The 20516-nt window shown below is 57.6% G+C and overlaps 3 protein-coding genes across 8 annotated transcripts in view; all 3 read right to left on the reverse strand.

Annotated features, from left to right (window-relative positions):
- Positions 1–343: 343 nt before the first annotated feature.
- On the reverse strand, positions 344–9511 carry PIP5KL1 (phosphatidylinositol-4-phosphate 5-kinase like 1). Of its 5 annotated transcripts, XR_005792728.1 has the most exons (11): positions 8826–9505; positions 7811–8014; positions 6662–6712; positions 6301–6455; positions 5904–6028; positions 5375–5409; positions 5229–5284; positions 4105–4217; positions 3672–3825; positions 870–1635; positions 344–539 (listed from the first exon to the last, which is right to left on the reverse strand). XR_005792728.1 is itself a non-coding variant. In XM_040482432.1 (10 exons), exons 1-10 carry the CDS (start codon positions 8853–8855, stop codon positions 1368–1370), a joined length of 1191 nt encoding a protein of 396 aa, XP_040338366.1. In that variant the 3' UTR covers positions 344–1367. The 5 variants fall into 5 exon arrangements, 2 of the variants coding, with proteins under 2 accessions (XP_040338366.1, XP_040338367.1); XM_040482432.1 differs by having other exon boundaries at positions 344–1635; positions 8826–8855; XM_040482433.1 differs by lacking the exons at positions 344–539; positions 870–1635 and adding an exon at positions 1971–2277 and having other exon boundaries at positions 8826–9511.
- Positions 9512–11643: 2132 nt separating this feature from the next.
- On the reverse strand, positions 11644–14538 carry DPM2 (dolichyl-phosphate mannosyltransferase subunit 2, regulatory). The gene is made up of 4 exons (XM_040482437.1): positions 14429–14538; positions 14049–14138; positions 13148–13250; positions 11644–12332 (listed from the first exon to the last, which is right to left on the reverse strand). The coding sequence occupies exons 1-4, from the start codon at positions 14429–14431 to the stop codon at positions 12274–12276; spliced, it is 255 nt and encodes an 84-aa protein (XP_040338371.1). The 5' UTR covers positions 14432–14538; the 3' UTR covers positions 11644–12273.
- A 1840-nt stretch (positions 14539–16378) lies between these two features.
- EEIG1 (estrogen-induced osteoclastogenesis regulator 1) overlaps positions 16379–20516 on the reverse strand; it is a 35159-nt gene continuing 31021 nt past the window's right edge. For both annotated transcript variants that reach the window (XM_040482434.1, XM_040482435.1), the window contains one exon: positions 16379–19159. In XM_040482434.1, the coding sequence (XP_040338368.1) occupies positions 19114–19159 (46 nt within the window). In that variant the 3' untranslated portion in view covers positions 16379–19113. The remainder of the gene's footprint in view (positions 19160–20516) is intronic.

The raw sequence follows: 20516 nt of genomic DNA on the forward strand, positions 1-20516 counted from the left end.
CACCAACACACTGTCCCTTCCCACAGTGAGATGTTTCTCTCTCTCAAGTGTCAGGCGCTCTCTCTCACCCCAGACCTTTGCCATGACCTTGGCCTGACTCCCAGGGCTGCATCGGACTCTTCTGGTCTCAGTTAAAACGTTAGAGTCAAGTTGCTAGGTGGAGGCCCCTTCCCTCAGCACCATGGCCCCATGCTCCCTCATGAGGCTCTGTCACACTGGGCTGCTTTTGTCACAATCTCTCCCTAGACTGTGAGTTCTGTGAGGGAGAGAACTGTGGAATCTGTGGAATCTGTGGATCTTGCTCCCCAGGTCCCTACCACCCAGTAGAGGGCCTGCCACATAGTAGGTGCTCAGTAAATATTTAATGAGTTAACAAAGTCCACTTTCATCCTTTCCATTTTACAGATTCGACCACTGAAGCACAGAGAGGGCTAGCACCTTGCCCTGGTCACACAGCCAGGCCCCAGAGCAGCTCTAGAGGAGAAGCCCACTTGGGCATGGTTGGATTGGGCCAGGGTCAGAGGCCAGGCTGGAGGGTCCTGGAGGAAGGAGAAGGGATGATCAGGGGCTGTGCACGCACTGTGCTTCTTTGCTGCTGGTATTGTCTGCGCGGCCAGGCCCTTGGTCTGACCACCAACCCCTGTCCCCCTTTCACAGATGAGAAGAGTGACTTCCAGAGGAAGGAAGAACTTACTCAAGATCAATGGTGGGTCCTAACATAGTGTCTTCCAGAGATGCAGCCGCCCCCCCAAAACCTCCCCTTCTCCTGCCTGCATCCCTGGAGAAGCAGGAGCCACAGGAACCACCCCAAAAGGCCGGTGGACAGGAGGTAAGGAGACCTGGGATCTTGGGCTGGCCTTTCCACTTACCCATGGGTAAGCCCATTAAAGTCTCTGGGCCTCAGTTTCCCCATCTGGACGACAAAGGGGCTTGGCTGGAGCCTTCAGCCTACACCATTCCCCAGAGCATGAAGACAGGGCTAAGGGAGCTGGTGGGTGAGAATACAGGCTCCTGAGTCCAAAAGGCATAGTCGAGTCCTGGTTCCAGCATTTATTGCTGAATGATCTTGCTCAGTACCTTCACCCCCTGAGCCTCCAATTCATGGTCTGTAAAAAGAGAATAATAGCATTTTTTTTTTTTGAAGATTAATCGAGCTAATGTTGGGGAGTCCCTGGCACAACGCCGAACCAGTCATCACCACCAAATGAGGCTGTGTTGTCATGGTATTAGTTAGGGGATGCTGCCCTCTGGAGGCCAAAGGGAGGAACAGCAGGTGAAGGGAGGCCGACCCGCCGCCGGGGCCAGACTGGAACCCTGGTTCCCGGCGTGTGCCCATTGTCCAGATGCGAGAGAGCAACGGGCGCGGGTCACTCGGTATGAGCCTCCACCCACTGGCAGAGGCGACGGGCGTAGCGAGCGGGGCTGACGGTGGAGAAGGTCCGACCTGGGTAGCGCAGCGTCTTCCATAAATGCTCCAGCCGCTTGCGGAGCCCGTAGACCGTAGAGAGATCCACGAGACCCAGGAAATAGCGTTGCTCCGGCCCGTCCAGGATGTGTAAGGCGTTGGGGGAGTCGGGCAGCAGCCGGCGGTTCTGGGATTCCGGCTCCTCCGGGCTCTGCACCCCTCGCACAGACCTGGCGGCCGACAGGTGGGTGAGGCTACCGCCTCCTCCGGGGGGGCCCCAGCCAAAGGGTTCCCGCAAGCGTAGCCCCGGCGCGCCCGCGGTGATTCTGCGCTGACCCTGCGCTTCCTCCGCTCATTCCCACAACTCCTGTGTGCCAGGCCTATGACGTCAGATGAACTGGGAGGCCGAGTAAAGTGTGGATGATGGTCTAGAGTCGCACCGTCCAATACGTAGCCACTAGCCATATGTGGCCGTTGAGCATTAAACTGCGGCCAGTCCCAACTGGGATACGCTCTAAGAGTAAAATACAGACTGAATTTCCAAGACAGTATGAGAAAAAGAATGTAAAATACCTCATAAATGTTTATATTGATTAGATGATGAAACGATAAAATTTGGGGTGTATTGAGTAACAAATATATTCTTACAATTAGTTCTACCTGTTTCTTTTTACTTCTCTAAAGAGGCTGCTAGACAATTTAAAACCACATGTGTGATTCGCGTTACATTTCTGTTGTCTAGAGCATTTGGGTCACGCAGACCCTGGCTCTGCATTTTATCCGCCGGGTCACTTTGGGCAAGTCTGGTGTTGGGGTATTTCCCAAACTTCTGTTTGGGGTCGTCCATCTCTGGAGGTTTCGGGGTGGCAGAGCTGAAAGAAACCTTGTGAACAAAGTCCAATTCCGGTTTATAGGTGATGTGTGTGTTGGGGGATGGGATGCCTTCCAAATGTATTCCAAATCCGAAGATGCCTTTGGCTGGGTCCCAGTCCCAGCCCAAAGCAGGTTCAATTCCCTATTTCGTCCTCTTGGAGGTGGAGGGAAGTTGGGGAAGTGTCGCGGAGGGAAATAAGCCAATGAAAGACAGGCCCTGCCCAGGCATCGACCAATCAGAACCCAGTGGTGTGGGAGACTGGGCAAACCGCTAGTGTCCTTTGCATTGCGGTGCGGTGCGGTGCTGGGAGGGGGCGGGGCGCGGTCTTTTTCTGAATGGGGGGCTGGGAACTGGTAGGAGTGGGGCTGGAACAGTGGCAACTTACCAGCTAGCAAATTTCAATATGACAACAACCACTATATGCAAACTAGGGTTTACTGGCTGAATGACAGCTGTAATCTAAGCCCCAGATGGGGGCAGAGGGCAAGGCAGAAGCTGACCTAGTTTGGATGGGCAGACTTGGCTGGGGACCCGTCTGTGCCCCATGGCAGGAATTTCACCCTCTGGTCAGGATGTGGTCAGGCCAGCCACAGGGCTGTGGGGAGCCGTTAATCTGGGCTCTGCCCAAGCCTCACCCATCCCAAGGTCTTCCTCCAAAGGGTGGGTTCGGAGGCCAGATGAGAGGACATCACCTTTCACTTTTCTTTTCCACCCACCAGATGGTTGGGCTTCTTTCCTGAATGTGCCTTCCTTAACCCCTACTTAATCCTGTTCAGTCACAAAGGTGGGCCTTGGAGGATTGAAATCAAAGCAACCAACCTAGGACTAACATGAATCCTCAGAAGTCATTCTACAACCTCACTTCCCGTCTCTGAACCTCGCTTATCACGTCTCTAAAATGGGAAGGAGCCCACCTTAATGAGGCTCGTGGCCAGCATGCAAAGAACAGTTGCTACTACAAGGCAGGGGGACACCATGATGATGGTGCCCATGGTGATGACCCCAGGGTCCTAGAAGTAGAATTAACGGGTTAAAGGGCAAGGGCTCCTTCTAAAGTAAAAATTAAATAGGTCTGAAAACTGTTCTGAAATCTTCCATGGCTCCACACCCCTTCAGGAAAGTGGGCAGATTCTTTAAATCAGCATCGAAGTCCTTGTCCAGCTGGATCGCCCCTGTTCTGTCCTCTGCTGCTGTCCGCATGTGTCCCCCCCACCCTGCCAGCCGGGCTTCTCCAGTCCTTCACCCTACGCGTGGACACATGCACACACGGACACACAAACACTGCACTTTCCAGTCTCTGAGCCTTTGTCTGTACTGTCTTCCCACCTCACCGCCCGCCGTTCTCAGGCTCCCGTCACCTCATTCTTGCCCTTGCCCTGTAGGGGGGCCCACCTGGCTGTGCGGAAGATGAGGCTGCTGCCCGGGCCCCTCTCATCCTCGTGGAGGTGCTGGAAGGCCATCAGAAGGCTGTAATCCAGCACGTTGAGCTCCCGGAGGAAGGCGGTGTCCAGTTCCATCTGGTGGAGGAGCCAGCTCCGCTGGGGCCCTGCCAGAGCATCAGTGCCCCCACCTGAGTGCTCATCGTGTGCCAGGCAAGGTGCTGAGGGCTCCACACATTACTGCCCCACGTCACAGATGAGGAAACTCACCTGCAATTTGCCCTGGTCACCTAGTTAGTAAGTCGTGGAGCTAGGATTTGAACTCTGCTCTGCCTGACTCTAGACCCTGGGCTCCTAATGACTCAGGCAGAGGGCAGGCTAGGGACACCCTTCTGACTCCACCCGCAATGGAGAAAGAGCAGCCACTGACTGTCCCCATGGCTCACCCAGGTCGATGGTCTTGCCTTGAAAGTTGAGGTCCTTCAGCACGAGGACAAGAGGGCTACCCTCAGGGGCTGGCTCCACCCATCGGCTCACCTCACAGCCCTTTATATCATACCTGTGAGGGGGTATGACAGAAAGGGGATGACAGAATTCAGGTTGACACAGACTGACACACACAGGGAACCAAGAAACAAGAGCTTCCACTGGGTGGATGTTCAAATCCTCAGCACAACCCATTCCATTATTGTCCCCATGTCACAGATGAAGAAAAAGGCCCAGAGTTTTCTTCGACTGGCCCACACAGTAAGTAAAGAATAGAGCGGGGGTGGGGGGGGGGCACCTGGGTGGCTCAGTCGGTTAAACATCCGACTTCAGCTCAGGTCATGATCTCGAGGCTTGGGGGTTCCAGCTCCGCATCACATTGGAGCCTGAAGCCTGCTTCAGGTTCTGGGTCTCCCTCTCTCTCTGCCCCTCCCCGCTCTCACTCTTTCTCTCTCAAAAATAAATAAAATATTTTTAAAAATTAATAAATAAATAAACTAAGGGAAAAAAAAAAAAAAAAAAAGAAGGCAGAGCAGGAATTTGAACTCAGGCCTTTGGAAGCCCAGTTCAGGCTTTACCCCTGCTTGTGCCTGCCTCTTAGCACCCTGTCATCCCTGGAGGTGTTCCAGACACAGGCATCCAACCCTAGACAGCAGCACCAGGAGGGCTTGAAGGAAGTCCGTGGCCCCAGGGGAGCACTAATGGAGACCCTGCAGGCAGAGTCGGGGTTAGGAGGCACAGAGGCCATGTGAAATAAGAGGCTGGGTTCGAATCCCTGTTCCTCGCAGAGTAGCTGGCCCTCCTTGTCCTCAGCTTCTCATCTATAAAATGGGCATGATAACCACACCTGCCCCTCAGAACCGTTCTGGAATAAAGAAGGCAATGAATGCGAAGACTCGAGTGCCCAGTGCATCCTGAGTGCTCAAGAGACGCTGGTCGTGCCTAGCACTGTCTCTGATCCATTAGGAGACCTTGGGGATGCCCCTTCTCCTCCCTGGCCTCCAGTTTCGCATCTATCTAGGGGGGGATGGGTGCTGCAGGTGGCACGTCCCGCGTGGGGCCGGGGCCCTGTGAGGCGACTCACCTCTCAGAGATGCGGCCGGCGGGATAGAAGACGCTCTGCATGATGATGAAGAATTTCTGGGGACGGGGGTAGGGAGTGAGGGAGGACAGGATCTCACCCTCCAGCCGCCCCCTCTGACCCGGCCCCCTCGCCTCGGCCTCACCCACCTTCTTTCCCCGAGCCACCCGCAGACTGTGCACTCCTGGAAGGGGAGAGGGCGCCAGGTGAGGGGCCCCAAACTCGACACCCCTGGGCCCATCCCGCCCTAGGCCCGGCGCCAGGCCTCGCCTCCTTCTCGAGGTCCACCGCCTCCCGAGCCCGCCCCTCCAGGCCGCGCCCCCAGACCTCTTCCGCGGCTTGGGTAGAGGTCCCGACTGGGCCCGGCTCTAGGCAGCCCCAGAGATGCGCGGTCCTCAGGCGTGACTCCATCCACACACCCTCCCCACAAGGGACTGTCAATCGACGCCGCCCCCTTTAGGCCCCGCCCATCCAAACACCACCTTTCCCCTACAGGAACATCTAGGACACGCCCCCCACGGAACTATCCGCGGCCGGCGGATCGGTTCCCTCCGCCCCGCTCGGGCTCAGATCCCCTACCCCCCCCCCCCCCCGGGAACCGCCCCACTCCCTACCCTCCTCCTCTGCTCTCTCTTCCCTCCCCCAGCCCCGCAGTCCCGGGTTCCTGGCCGGTCGTACCCAGCAACCGCGCAAGCAGCGAGTGCGGATGCCGCTGCAGGTGCTGCACGTAGCGGGGCAGGTGGGCGAGCAGCGCCCGCACCTCCCGGCGGCGCTGGGTCTTCAGGAAGAAGCGTTGATCGTGGCTGGGGTGGAGGGAGAGGTCACTGGTCAGGCAGGGCTGGAGCGGCCCCCATCAGGCCCTCTGCCCGAATGTGTATCTGTCTTCCCAGGCCCCGGTGGAAGGTCTCCCCACCTCCACCCTTGTCACCTCCCGTCCTCCCTCTCCTCCTCCGTCTGATCCCTACCTGCCCCTGGCCCTCCCCGACCTTGCCATCCTGTTTCTCTTCTCCGCCTCCCCCCCCCTTCACCCAAGAACAACACTCCCACCCCTTCCCCACCCCTGCTGCCAGCTCACGACAGGAAGAAGCTGGCCTTGCTCTTGGAGGTGCTGAGGAACTGCAGGTAGGGGCCACCTGGGCCTAATGCCGCCTGATAGTCTCCCTCAGCCAGGCCTAGGGAGTGGCGTAGCCAGGCGAAGGCCGGGCCGGCCAGGGTGCCCAGCTCGAAGCCCTGCAGGGGAGGAAAAGCAGGCCCAAGAGTGTCCACGGGGGCCAGGTGTGTGCAGTTGGCCCTAGCGTGGGAGGGTCAGGGTAATCACATCCTTCCCACAAGGCCCTGAGGCAAGTCAGCACTCCCACTGCACGAAGGGGGAGACCGAGGACAGAGAAGGAACACCAGTACACGCCCCTCCCGTGCAGCAGTCTTGGGCTTCCTACCTCATGAACCTGGGTCAGGACCTCGGAGAAATCCTCCTCGGTGGGTGGTCCCTACAGGGAGGGGTGGAGGGGTTCAGGGCAAGTCTCAGCCCCAGGATCTCCAAGAGCCCTGCCTCTGGCCTCACCCCCTTTCCACAGTCTGATTGCTCCAGCCAACCAGCACCAGAACTCAGAGCCTGGCCCATTCACCCAGATGCACGTGTTGGCCAAGTGAAGCCGGAGGCCATCCCAGTGAAAGGGGATGGCCTTGAAGCCAAGGGACCTGCCTGACTCAGTGTGAGAGAGGCAGGATCAGGGAAGGCTTCCTGGGGGAGGTGACCTCTAAGCTGAAATCTGAAAGGTGGTGGAGAGGACGTGCCTGGTGCTCACAGCAGGGGGAACAGCACTGGTGGCCACCGGGAAGAGCAAGAGGGCCCAAGTGGTTGCAGTAGGTAAAGGAAGGATGGAGTATGGATGCAGCTGGACAGCTGGCTCTTGGACTTGAGCCAGCAAGGTCCTGAGGCCATGCTGAGTACTGGGGAGCCATGTTAGATTGGCAGCAGGCGATGAGAGTTAGAGGACTTCTTGTCGGGCTCTGACACTCTTCCTGGACCTCTAGGTCCATGTGCCAGGACTTGGCCTATGGGCTGTGGTCACACTGTGCACATGTGTGCACACACACAAACAACACACGTGCTTGCTCGGGCTCCGTCCAGCTGCTGAGCTTGCAGTTGGGCGACCCTTTCTGCTGAGCCAGCCTGGCCCCAGCCTGAGCTCCGGGGAGGATGGGCCAGGCTGGCAGGGTGGGGGTGGGGTCCTTTCTCAGCCATGCACCCTAGCAGAGCTAGGAGGGCCTCAGAGACCAGGGAATACAGTCCCCCCTACCCATTATACAGATAGGGACTCTGAGGCCCAAAGAAGAAGAGGCCCAACTAGATCACACACCAACCACCTGGGTTAAGGGGGCCTTCACCTCCCCAACACACACTGGGCTGTGTGGCTTCCTGGCCTCAGCCCCCACCCCAGCATGTCCCTCTCTGCACCCCAAGCCCCTGATTTCCTCCTCTTATAGCCCTCTCATCCCCAGTCCTGCAGTATTAACAAGACAGGGCATCGGCGCGGTCTTGCCCTTGGTACTGTTGAGGTGCATGGCACAGATCAGCCACTCACTGTGGGTGGGTGGTCCATGGAGACCTGAGTGGCAGCCCACAGCCCTGCCTGCATCATACATGTCAGCTGGTGCAGCTCATGCCCCGGGCCGATCTCAAACAGGCCAAGGCGAGCCTGCTTGTCTCGTAGACGCCAGAGGAGGCCACGGCGGCCAGAGGTCGAGGTGGCTGGTCTGCATCCAGCCTCTGGGGAGGGGGCCAGGACCTGGTGGCAGGAAACACAAGAAGCAGTGAGCACACAGAAGCATTCCAGAGGGGAAAGACCTGGGTTTGCGTCCCACCTCTGGTACTCGTGAGCCCTCCTGTTATCACTCTCTGCCTCCGTTTCCTCGGTTGCAAAATAGGGAGAATGCTGGTACCCACCTCACTGGGTGTTGTGATGGGCCGCCCAGTGCCTGGCATGCAGTCAGCACCCAGAATAGAACGATGGTTATTATTATCAGTAGGTAGAGAATGCTTTCCGCAGACAAACCTGTCTCTCACCAGCTGTGTGATCTTAGGTAAGTCACCTAACCTTTCTGCATCTCGTTTTCTCCTCTGTAAAATGAGAACTATAATAACTCCTTCGTGGCAGTTTGAGCTCCATGCCCAGGAACCCTTGATAGTAGGAGCTGTGACGCCAGGGACGGGGGCATCTATTCGACTGGAGTTCCTCCAGGCCGAGCGGAGGGTCAGCATGAAGCTGAGCTCGCAGCAGCTGACCCATTAGTAGTGGGCACCCACCATGTGCCCAGCACTGGCTGAGAGTCTGACTTCCTGACAGCCCTATGAAGGAGGAGCTTTTATAATCACCTCCATTTTCGCGATGAGAAAACTGAGGAAGTTCTCTGGGGATAACCGCCAGACTTCCCCGGCATACCTGCGGCCCCCTGTGGGGCGTGTCCTGGTCCCCGCCCAGGGCAGGACCCCTCCGGGCCTTGGATTGGGGGTCTGTGTCCGCGCTACCCTGGGAGGGGAGGCCTGGACCCTGACCCCCAACCCTTTCCTCTCCTGTCCTCTTTTGGGTCCGCACCTACCTCGCGGGGCCCCGGGCTCGGCGCGGCCATCACCCCCGCAGCAGCTTCCCGGGCTCTGGCCGTGTCCCCGCCGCCGCGCTGCAGGAGCGGGTCCCCGCCCCTGCTTCTGGACCGACCAATAGCGCGGCGCCGGTCACCGCTGCACCCAATCCGCACGGGAGGCGCCGGGGATCGCCTGCGGGTCCCGCCCCCGGGGCTGCAGCATCCTTCAGACCTCGGTCCAGGCCGGGGCGGGGCCGCCGCGCATTGCTTCAGGTCGCCAGGAGGGAAGATCCACCCCCCCCCCCCCCCCCCCCCCACCTCAGTTCGTCTCCTGAAGTGGGGGATTCGGGTCTCGGGGCCTCATGGGAAGGCGGGAAACCTAAATCCACTCCGGCCCACCCACTCTGGCGTGAAATCCCCACCGACTGCCTTTCGGGTGAGAAAACTAAGGTCCGGAGACAGAAGTGAGTATCTCCAGGTCACACAGGAAGTCCGGGGCACGCATTCATTCAGGGCATATTTTGAACACTCCCTTTGGGCCAGGGCTAGTGCTAGGCCCTGGGGATTCAGTGGTGAGAGGGAGGAACACAGCTGCCAGCGTGATCTTTTAAAAGCATAAATCGGATGATGTCACTCTCATGCTTAAAACCTCCAGTGGCTTCCCCCTGCACTGGAACAGAATCCACACCCCTCGCCCCGGCCATGGCCCCAGGCCCATCTCAAACCACTCTCCCTACACCCACCACACAGCCACAGGCCGCCTCCCGCCCCCCCCGCTGGTCCTTAGGAATAAAATTCTTCCACACCTGGGGCTTTTGCAGGTGCTGTTCCCATTGCTTGAAATCCTTTCCCCTAGGCTCTCATTTGCCCTATTCTTTCTTGTGACCTTGACTGACTCGAAGTGTCCCCAACTCTCATGCTTTTCACATCACCTAGTTTTAATTTTCTTCATCACACTCAACACTGTAGGAAATTGACTTGTGCATTTATTTCTTATATCTCCCCCCCCCCCCCCCCCCGAATGGGACCACGAGGAGGCAGGAACCAGGCTGGACCCATTTCTTGGCTTGGTACCTGGCACAAACCAGTGTTTCACAAGTATATGTTGAACCAATGTGAGTAGGATGTGCAAAGGGCCTCTGAGTGCAAAGGGCCTCGGTGAGTCCCAGCCAGGGTAGCTGGAATGAGGAATCGAACAAGCGACCATGCAGGCTCTCTTAGGCCATCTTAGGGAAGGGGAGTGGAGAACCCAGACAAGCATTCTAAATGTGTATAAGAAAGATGCTCAGATGTTCTAGAAAGGCCATGGTTGTCATGCATAGTCACATTGGAGGGAGCCAGAGTGGGTGGGTGGGCTGGGGGGGGGGGGGAGCGGGTAAGGAATCTTTTGGTGACTTAGGGTAGAGGCTGGTGGCTTTGCATCAGGAAGGTGACTGGGGTGGGGGAGGGAGAGAAGGGGAGAATTGCCAAGATTTGAGGTCATGTGGATGGGGGCTTGGAGAAGGAAGGGCAGAGATGTCTGCCAGGCTTCTGGCTGGGGTTAGGGTCACAGGATGATGCCAGTCACGGAAGGGGGCGAGGCATGAGGGGAGGTCCCGATTGCTGAGAGGGCGTCTGAGAGCTCAGATCATCAGGCTTCATCTGAGGTGCCACTACGACATCCAGTGGCAGTTAGCTGGTGCATATGCAATACACCGGGGCTTGGGAGGCGAGCCTGGATGAGGACAAGGCCACCCAGGACATGTGGGGAGAAGGCTCGCGACCAAGTCCCAAAGAGCCCAATGTTGTCTCATGGCAGAAGTGGAGCATGAGGCAGGAGTATGAGAATGGGTCATCACAGACACTGAGAGCATCTGAGGGTGCGTCCAGGGGGATGTCACAGACTAACATGGGGTCACTGGTGGTCGGAGTGGATCTAGCCCTCCAGGAAGGATGCCGAGCACAGTGAAGGTGAGGAAATCCAGGCAGCAGATGTGGACCCCCTTTTCGGAATTTGGCTACGAAGGGGAGAGACCTGGAGGAAATTACTCCGTTGATGGACAGTCCTTCATATGGAGGCCTGGGGGTGCTCGTGAAACCGAGGGAGGACCCCAGTGAGAGGCAGTGGCTGTTCCAATGAGGGGGGACCATCAGAGACACGATACTCCTGTCACAGCAGGGGGAGAGGACAGAACCCGAAGCTCAGGTCGTAGCTCTGCCTGGACTGGAGGACAGGGGGAAGATGGGCCAGGGGAGGGAAGGGGAGGTGTGCCCGCAGTCGGCCTCTGTTCTCAGATGAGGGAGCCGCCCCTGCTGACTAGAGTGAACATCCAAGGCGTGACAGAGCCTTAAACTAGGAACTGTGGACGGGAGCCTTGGCTGCGCGGGGGGCGGGGTGGATTCCCAGGAGACAGGGCTGGGCCTGCGCCTGATCAGTCAACCTGGCCACAGCCAGCCCTGCTCTGGTTCCTCCAGCTCTCACTGCCCAGAGCCATGCTAGGTTGGGCTGCTGGGTATAAGAGACGGACAATGGACTTGGCCTTTTAGGGGACTGGCCTGAGGGTCCCTAAAATACTAGTGCGCGCTAGCTGGGCTGGCACAGGGGAGGCTCAGTACAGGCTGATGTGGTTGGCATCTGGCACACTGCCGTGCCCCCACCGAGCTCCCATCTGTGGGCTGCACCTGTCTGGATCCACATCTGTTTCTGTCCCCACTTGATCCTGTGTCCAGCACAGGGACAGTCTGGGAGGCGCCTGAGGCACCCTCATTGCACAAACCAGGGTCTCCCGACCTGAGACCAGCCCCTCTCCAGTTCCTGAGCAGCCCGGCTTCCCTGGTCAGGGATAGCACAGAGACAGACACATCATCTGTGTTTATTGTTCAGCTCTCCCCAGTAGGCTAGCGCTAGGGCTGGGGGACTGGGCCTCTGTGAGGAGCAGTTGGTCTGGGGGCCCCCTGTGGCCACCCTAATGTGCCCCGAGGCCTGGTGGTAACCCTAGGGCCTGTCAGTCCTCCCCTTAGGCTTTCCAGGTCCAGAAGTCCTTATGGGGCCTGGGGCTGTGTCAGACCTGGGAAAGCTGCCTCTGATGAGGAGCAGGACGTGTGGGGAAAGGTCACATGACACCTCAGAACCTGCCAAGTCCAACATCAGCAGGTGACAAGAGGGACAGTGAAACAAGAGGGTGGGACCCTGAGGAAAAGGTGACGGGGAGCCCGAAGGCGAGGTGGGGACAGCCAGCATATTTCAGGCCCTGAGCCAGAAAGGGGTGAGAGGGAGGCTTCCAAGTAATCCTCCCTCCTGGCTTCCGGAAGGTTGAGCAGGGGAGGAGCAGGCCTGTGTGGTCAGTCCTAAACAGCTCCATCCCACCAGGATGTGTTCAGGGCAGCCAGGCTTGAGGGGGGCCGCGGTGCCTGGATGCGTCCTATGTGCCCCCACCTCTGGAGGGGAGGCAGAGGAAGGGCCGGCAGCCTCAGCCCCACTGGGCCTTCACTGAGCCTTTTTGGTCACTTTCTGGTTCTTCAGCATCACGTAGGTGATGAACACTCCTGGAATACACAGACCAGAAAGGCCGCGTGAGATCTGGGCTCGGGGCTGCTGGGAGGCCAGAGCAAGGCCCAGCATGGTGGAAGTGACCCGCACGCGGGGCCAAGCACCCGCCAGGCCAGAATCACCTCCCTGGTCCTTCCGCAAGCCACACGTCTACCCACATGTGTTCAACAAACACCACCAGAGCACCTACCCCGGGCAATTTGCCATGTTTAGGGTTTTTGATTCTGCAGGGAACAAACCCACCCGATGATCCGTCTACTCACCCAGTCAACCACCTGTCCGCCCACCCACCTGCCTAACCCACATCCACCTCCCACCCCACCATCCAGTCATCCAGGTGACTCATGCAAACTGCTTTCTTAAGCACCAGCTCAGGGCCACAGCCTGTTCCAGGAGCTGAGGACATAATAATGATGATGAAGACACACACTAAACCCCGGGGGAGACAGAGAGGGGCAGGAATCATGAGCCAGTGGGTGACGAGGGGGTAAGAGGCGATCGAGGTGTGCACAGAGTGATGATGGTGGTGGTGGAGGGAGCGGGGGTGGGAAAGGGAGACACCCCACTGGGGCCATCCCATTTGAGACCAATGAGCCTGAGGCATAGGGAAGGCCAGAGGGGCTACTGACTAGACAGTCTTGAAGGATGAACAGGAAAATCCCAGGGGATAACTGGGGGAGGGGGGCGCAGCAGGGAGCCTCAAGCAGGTGGACAGCAACTGGCAAAATGGGGAAGCATGTTCAGGGATGGGAGAGGGTTGTGGGAGTTCCCAGCAGACGCCCTGCTCAGCGTTGAGGGAGTGATAACTTACCCACAAACAGGAGCAACAGGAGGCCAGCGGCCAGTGGGATGGCGACAGCGTAGGCCCGGGGCAGGAAGTACTTGTGGACGACATGTTGGCTGTCAATGAACGGCTGGTATCGAGGGCAGAGCTCTGGTGAGCATTCCTTGTCTTGCCCAGGCCTTCAAGCCCAAACACCACCACCCCCTCCATCTCCGGGGCTGAGCCCAGTCAGTGCACTGGTATAGCACCTGCTTTGCTTTAAGATGATGGCATTTGGGGAGTTCGGGTTTGTTTCCTTCATTCACTTACTGAACAGTTGTTCCGTGGGCACTTGCCTGGTGCCTGCCCTAAGTTGGTGCTGGGGACCCGGCAATGAACAGAAGAGGAGGGACTTGCCCTAAGCCACTCACGGCCCAACACCGGGCAAAGGCACGTGAGGAGTTCTCAAGTGGGCTCCAGGTTTTCTTTACTAACATTTCCCTCCAAAGTTCTGCAAGATTTTGCCTTCCAACCACCCTGCGCTTCTTAAGCAGTAACCAACCAATTTTCCAACAAGAAAAAGAAACAAAAACAAAAACCTAAAGGCCCTCACAAAATCCGCTGGCATTCATCATGCCCAGGGGCGAGCAAGATAACCGGAAGGACGAGAACTCCAATCAAAGGCAAAAGCAAATCAGTAACAGGGCCGTACAGTGTAGTGGTTAAGGGCCTTAAGGGTAGCGGTTCTCGCCGAGCCTTAGCTCCCTCAACTGTACACTGGGACACCTCTAGCATCGTCCTCATAGCGCTGTTCTGGAGATTTCACGAGACGAAGCAGGTAAAGCGCCTAGCACCGTGCCCGGCACACAGCAGCTTAAATGGGTGCTAGGGGTCGGCTTCAAGATCCGGGGGTGGAAGGTAAGACGAAGGGCGGGGGCAGCACACATACCAAGAGAATCACCCAGGCGGTGTAGTAGGTGAAGATGATCAAGCTAATGGCGACGAGGCCGAGTCCCACCACCTGGTCTGTCCCCGTGGCCTGGAGAAAAGGAGGGCTCAGCTGACGAAGTAACTCCCCCTTCAGGTGCACTACTGGCGGGGTGGCGTCGCAGCCTGCTTACGCTAAACTCCCCATTCACTCAACAGCCGCAGACAGGCCTGACGAGTATCACTCTGCGGGCTGGGCGGATGCCGGGCCGCGGGATTTTCACTCCTTCAGTGGGCCGGCGGGAGAACGAGCCATCCCGGCTCCGAGTGCCCAAGCCCCCGCTCCGCGCCAGACCCCACTCCCAGCCGCCTCCCGCCCCCCGCACTCGGTCCGGTGCTCACCATCTCCCCGGCGATCCCTCCCTGGAGCCACAAGCCACAGCGCGCTCCGGGTCCGGGCTCTTCTGGCCTTGGGCCGCGGGGCACGCTGGGAGTCGTAGTCTTTAAGCGGGCCCGGGACTACGTATCCCAAGACAGGAGGGTGCCGCCCCCCCCCCCTTCGCATGTCGGGAAATGTAGTTTCCGAGGGCATTATGGGACACGCTGTTCCCAGACGCTTTCTAGTGAATGGAAACGTGTGGGAGGATCCAGACTGGCTGGCACTCATGCCATCCGTCCTGTCGAACACGCCCCAGAAGAAAAACTCCATCTCTAAATATCCCAGGACCCCAAACCCAGAGCGGGCATGGCGTGGGAGGTCAGAACTCCCATTTTGCAGATGGGGAAAATGAGGCTCAGAAGACTTGCAGATCACAACTCGAATCAGTGGTGAGGCCGAGACCGGCACCCATTTCCTAGTCCCGAGGCCCTAATTGTCGACAGGGGTGCAGAGGGTGTTCATTGCCTCCACCTGGGGTGGGAGGAGGAGGGAGGGTGGGTGAGCCCGCGTCCCCAGGGATGAGGAGGATTCTCACTGGCTGTGAGGGGAGTGCCCCCTTCCGGTCGCCTGGCTTTCTAGGAGACCCTTTCTGGTGTCTTCTCTTCACTGCGGGGATGAGGTCAGGGTGATCCTCCGTTTCCTCACCATTTGCCTGTTGGGCTCTGCGTGTCCCTGCAGCCCGGGCAGCAGCACAGACAGGTCTTGGACTGAGCCCCCACGCAGGTCCTTCCCCAGTCTGGAACACTGTCTTGCCACAGCTCGAGGGGCTGGCTACCTGCTCCTCACCCATCGGGTCTCAGTGGGATGCCACACGTCCTAGGGAAGCCCCTTGACAGCCTGGCAGGGTTCCCTCCCCTGTGCTCCACAGCCCCCCTGTGTGTCTCCGAGCTAACGCTTGTCACTGAGTTTTCGTTCGCTCATGTACTTGTTGAACTGGCCTGTGGGCTCCCTGGGGATGGGGTCTGTGGTCACTGCTGCATCCCTAGTGCCCAGAACGAAGGGTGGGAGGATGGGCAGACAGACTTGCAGAGATGTGTCTGAACCTGGCGTGATTTGCTGCTGCTGGCGGCGTGACTCCTTGGGTCACCTGAGCCGGTCCCTGTGGGGGCTGCACTCTTCGAAGATGATAGGAGCAACTCTTCTTGGCCTACAGCCCAGGGACTTCCCTCTCCATCTCAGGACAGACTTTGGCCTCAGCCAGGGGCCGACTCTTCCCTCCCCAGGTGTGCCGTGCAGAACAGAGGAAGAGACTCAAAATCAGCCTCCAGGGTTTAAAGGGGCCATGAGTGGGTGTCAGCCCAGAGAAGGGGTGCAGACGAGGTCATGCTGCAGCGGGGAGGAGGCCTGGTGGTCTGGTCCCTTCTGGCCTGTCCACGGCCGCGGAGGCTTCCTGCCACTTCTGAGCTAATTAAAGGCCAGGGTGCCTTGCCCTTCTCAGAGCTTGGCCAAGCTGCTGGCTCCTGTGTAACTTGAGTGTGGGGGACAGGAAGTGAGGGGCCTGGGCCTGGAGACAGTTGTGGCCTGGGGCTCGAGAGGAGTTGGGAACAAACTCAGTACCTCCTGTGCCAGGCTGTACACCCATTTTCATCCGCCAGCCCATTTACAGCTGAGGAAACTGAGGCACAGACAGTTATTTGTCCCTCAGGCTGACTGCTGGGGAAGTCCAGTGGTTAGAACTTGTGCCCTGAGATCAGAGCTGCCACTTAGTAGGTGTGAGACTGGCAAGAAACTGCCTTCCGGGGCCTCAGTTTCCTCCCCAGGAATCTGGAGTAATAAAGGTGGTAATAATTTTGATGGCAGCCAGGACAGGGAGAACCCAGGCCACCTACACCTTCCCCCATTCCCGGATGTCCACCTGCACATCTGGCTTTCTTCTGATGCTGACCACGTGGTGAAACAAACAAAACCCAACATGCCATAACAAACAAAAATTGCGACATTTAATTTTTTTTCCCCCAACCAAGACACTGACACTAGGCTGATTTCCCCTTACAATGTGATTTTCTACAACAGAAGCCGGGAGACAGAGATACAAACACAGCCTTCTGAATAAGGGGCGGTGGTGGCGGCAACATTCTGTTAGAAAGGAGGGGATTAAAAAAAAAAAAAAAAAAACCAAAAAAAAAAAAAAAAGACCCCCCCCCCCCCCCCCCCCCCCCATTTCCCAGCTCAACCCTCTAAGAGAGAGGAGAACACAGAAGATCTCCATCCCAGCAGACCACACCATGTGGTCAGTTTGGGGTGACCACAAAAAAAGTAACCTAAAAATATTGTAGACTTTTATTTTCTTTAAATCTCCTAGTAAAAACGTTAAACTGTCTTTCAAGAAGATTCCAAACTGGCATTGCATAGACTGATTCCTTTCCAAAAATATCTTTAATATAGTCTTTCTCTATATATAGCATTTTACGTCCAGGAGCTGTGGGTGCCTGGCGGGAATTCACCGAGCTTGAGAAGACCAGAGATTGAAGAAAGGGCTCCAGGCCTCTGGCTCCAGCTAGTGTTAATTTGGATGTGGCCGAATTCTCAGTCCAATTACCCTGGCCCAGAGACTGGCATGGAAGAATGTGGCAGGCTCTGTCTGCTTCTGGGGTGTCTGTCAAGCCCAAACCTCAACTTGGGTGGGGCTGGGGTTTGGGGGAGTCCCAACAGGACCAGAACTGGCTGTTTTATGCCTGAAGCCCGGAACTTTGAGCCAGACCCCAAATACACCCTGAATGCGCTTCCCCATTGGGCAGAGGTCACGCAGACACAGAAGGGAAGGAGAGGGCTCTCCCGTTTTCTGGGGGTCACTTCACCTGGAGACTGCACAGCCAGCTTCCTTGTAAAGCGCCAGGTGCCTGCGGGGCAGGAAGGGACCCGCAGGGCTAACCAGAGCCCTCTCCAGCCACAGCAAGTACTCTGTCCTGTCTTAGCAAGAGCCTCCTCACATTCAGTTTCTAAGAGTTAGGGGATTAAAAACAATGACAACGAATCCTAGAAATGCTCTCCTCCCAAGGCCAGGAGGTTCCAAGACAAAGGCTCCAATTCTTGCCAGCTGGAGCATACGGGCAAGGAGCCCTCCCAGCCTGGGGAGGACACCCCACCAGGGAGAGAACCAGTATCCTGCCCCCCTCCCCCCATCTAGATCCCTAGTCCTGCTGGGACCCAGCCAGCAGGTAGCAGGTAGGGCAGAGAACAGAACCACCTCCCCTCACCGGGGGGAGGAGAAAATACCAAACTGTGAACTCAAAAAAAAAAAAAAAAAAAAAAAAAAAAAAAAAGGGAAAGAGAAAGAAAGAAAGAAAAAGAAAGAAAAGAGGAAATGAAATGTTAAAAGGAAAAAAGGTATAAGAGTACGTAAACACCAGCCTGCTGGGTTCACACAAAATAAGTGAAATTTCAGGGTGGCAGGGAAGTCTGTCCAGGGACTGGCTGGCAGTCAGAACCCATTTTCAAGCAAGTAAGGAAGACGGGAGGGGTGGGGTGCAGACAGCAGAGGCTTTAGCGAGGGGTGGGGGCAGGGCCAGACTGCTCCCCACCTCGCCTTCGCCCAGAGAGAGGGATGCTTCCAGAGGAGGGCTGAGGCTTTTCTGGCCAGGAAGCCAGCTCCGGGCCAGTCCGGTCACAGCCCACCTGCCTCTCAGCATCGGCCCCAGCCTGGGCTAGCTGACCCTGCGGGGAGGGAGAGGGGGCTTTGCTTGCCAAGCCCAGCCCAGCCAGACTCTCAACCTCTAAGGGTTTGGGAGGCACCTTCCCTGGCTTCCTACAGGAAACCAGCTGCTCAGGATCCAGCCCCGAGCAGAGGTGAGCCACCATCGATGCTCAGACCTTTCTCGACATGGGCTCAGGCCTGAGCTGGAGCTAAACAGAGGGAGAGGCGGTGCCACGTTCCAGCCGGACCGCTAGAGGCAGGCGCTGGCTGCACAGCAGGCAGTGCCAGGGAATCCTTGCGAAGGGCTCAAGGGAAAGGCAGGCAAGGGCCAGGGGGGCTGTGCTGGAGACGAGCATGTGCAAAGTGCAGGCTGCCGGGGCAGCAGGAGAACATTCGTTGGGGGAGGGGGTTTCAATGTGGAGCGTGGGTGGTCTTGGTTCCCAGGAGAAGGCCGCCAGCGGGTCCCCCAGGACACAGGGAAGGGACAGCTGAAGCACTAAGCAGTCAGGGAGCCATGGTGGCGGGATTCTGGGGGTGGACCGGCCCTCCCAAGGGCAAGGGGGTGGTGGAGCAAGGCCCTGCCAGGGCACGGCTGAGCCAATGCTCCTGGGATGAGCAGGGACAAGGGGCAAGAGGCCCTTCAGCCACAGGCATCCCTGCGCGGAGATGCCACTGCATGTCCCCACTGAGGGGCCCAACTGGTCTCCAGCGGGGCAGTCCCGGCCATCTTGGTCTTGTCCACCTGCTTCGTGGGCCTGCATGGCCTGCCCCCCTAGTGGTTCAGAGGAGAATATTCACAGTGGTGCCCGGGGCCTGGCAGGCCAGGAGGGTCCCGGCATGGATGGGAGGACAGTGGAATGATGCTTTGGGGCAGGAGCGGGGCTGGAGTGCACGGAGGAGGCACAGATGAGATGTGGCGCAGAAGGTGATCCGAAGCGGAAGGTCCCTCGTGGAATGCTGCGGGCCTGGATGCCCACGAAGGCAGGGCCCTTCTCCAGGCTGGACGCCCGCTCCTCAATGGCTTTCGATTACGACAGGCTCATAGACCCCAGAGGAGACCCTGCAGGGGAGGGGAGGGGAGAAACAGGTCAGCTTATCCTCCTAGACGCTCTTCCGGGGCAGGCCCTTGTAAGCACCCCACGAGCTGGCACTGTAACTAACTGGCCCTGTTCCACAGAGGGGTAAACCAAAGCTCAGGGAAGTTGAGTCACCTGCCTAGGGCAACACAGATGGTAAGTATCGGAGTCTGTGGGATTCAGAGCTGCTACGGGCCGCGCCTGAGCCCTTCCTGAGCACCAGTGGCTTACACTCAGGGGTGTGCTGCACCCATCCTCATAGCAGCCCTGGCAGGGAAAGACTTCACCCCACTTGACAGATGAAGGCACTGAGGTGCAGAGGGATCATGAGGCTTGCCAAGAAGACAGCAGAAGGTCAGGGAGCCTGGTTGGCTTTTATTTTCCCCCGCGGAAGCCAGGCCCACCCAGCCACAGGGTCATGGACATTCAGGGCTTGGGGTGCAGCTCTTTTAAGACCATGCTCCTGATTAAATTGGTTTCTCCCATCCCCCGTATCCTCACTGTCATAGGGGGTTAGGGGGTGGTGTTTACAAACCTCCAAGGAGGCATCCTGTTTTCCTCTTGCCCACCTTACCCGGGACAGCCCAGGAAGCCACCAGGAAAGGCAGCTGCAATTTCAAGCCTCAGCCAGCAGGTGTCAGCATAGCAGCACCAGAGGGAAGGTGCCGGGCGCCTGGGCAGCTCAGCCACGTCTCCCCACACCCCGGAACCTAGATGTTAGATGTGCACTTTCCCATCCGGCCCACAGGAACAGGGGGGAAAGGCCTCAGGACGACCCTGCACATGGGAAGCTCCTCTGCTCATCCATTCAGTGAGCCAGTAAACATGCTACAAATAAATAAATGATCACAAGAAGGCCCTCTATAAACTGCAGACCTGAAGCCCAAGTTTGGTCCTACCACCCCCCCATATGTAAACATTAGGCAGGCACAGATCTGTGCTGCTCCCTGTTGCATCCCCACGACCTAGCTCAGTGCTTGGTGCATAGCTGGTGCTCAATAAATATTTGTTCAATAAATAAAATGAATCAGCAACATCATTTTTAGGGGTTCTCAGATCCAGAAGGAAGGGAAAAGCAGAGGGCAAAATAGAGACGGATAAAGCCCCTGCTGTGTGCCAAGCCCTGTGCTAGGCACTTTCCAAGGCTGTCCTTGCAACCCTCAGAACCAACCCCTGCATGTTGTCCCAGGTTTCTAGGTGGAGATGGTATGGTCCACACCATTTGATGGATAAGGAAACTGAGGTTCAGAGAAGTGACTGGTCCAAGGTCACAACGTGGTGATAAGAACTGGCATTCAAAGCCAGGTCAGTGTCTGCAGAGGCCTTGCTCTCACCCCTGTT

This window comes from Herpailurus yagouaroundi, unplaced genomic scaffold (assembly GCF_014898765.1).
Source record: "Herpailurus yagouaroundi ecotype Mexico unplaced genomic scaffold, PumYag 160, whole genome shotgun sequence".
Classification (NCBI taxonomy): Eukaryota; Metazoa; Chordata; class Mammalia; order Carnivora; family Felidae; genus Herpailurus; species Herpailurus yagouaroundi.

Coding starts and splice junctions, on each gene's coding strand:
- PIP5KL1 (XM_040482432.1), bottom strand. CDS start 8,855: ATGGCCGCGCCGAGCCCGGGGCCCCGCGAG. Junction 6,713..7,810: donor CCATGGACCACCCACCCACA/GTGAGTGGCTGA, acceptor CCCTCCCTGTAG/GGACCACCCACCGAGGAGGA. Junction 6,029..6,300: donor AAGGCCAGCTTCTTCCTGTC/GTGAGCTGGCAG, acceptor CCTCCACCCCAG/CCACGATCAACGCTTCTTCC.
- DPM2 (XM_040482437.1), bottom strand. Junction 13,251..14,048: donor CCGCCTGGGTGATTCTCTTG/GTATGTGTGCTG, acceptor CCTCGATACCAG/CCGTTCATTGACAGCCAACA. Junction 12,333..13,147: donor CCTGTTGCTCCTGTTTGTGG/GTAAGTTATCAC, acceptor TGTGTATTCCAG/GAGTGTTCATCACCTACGTG.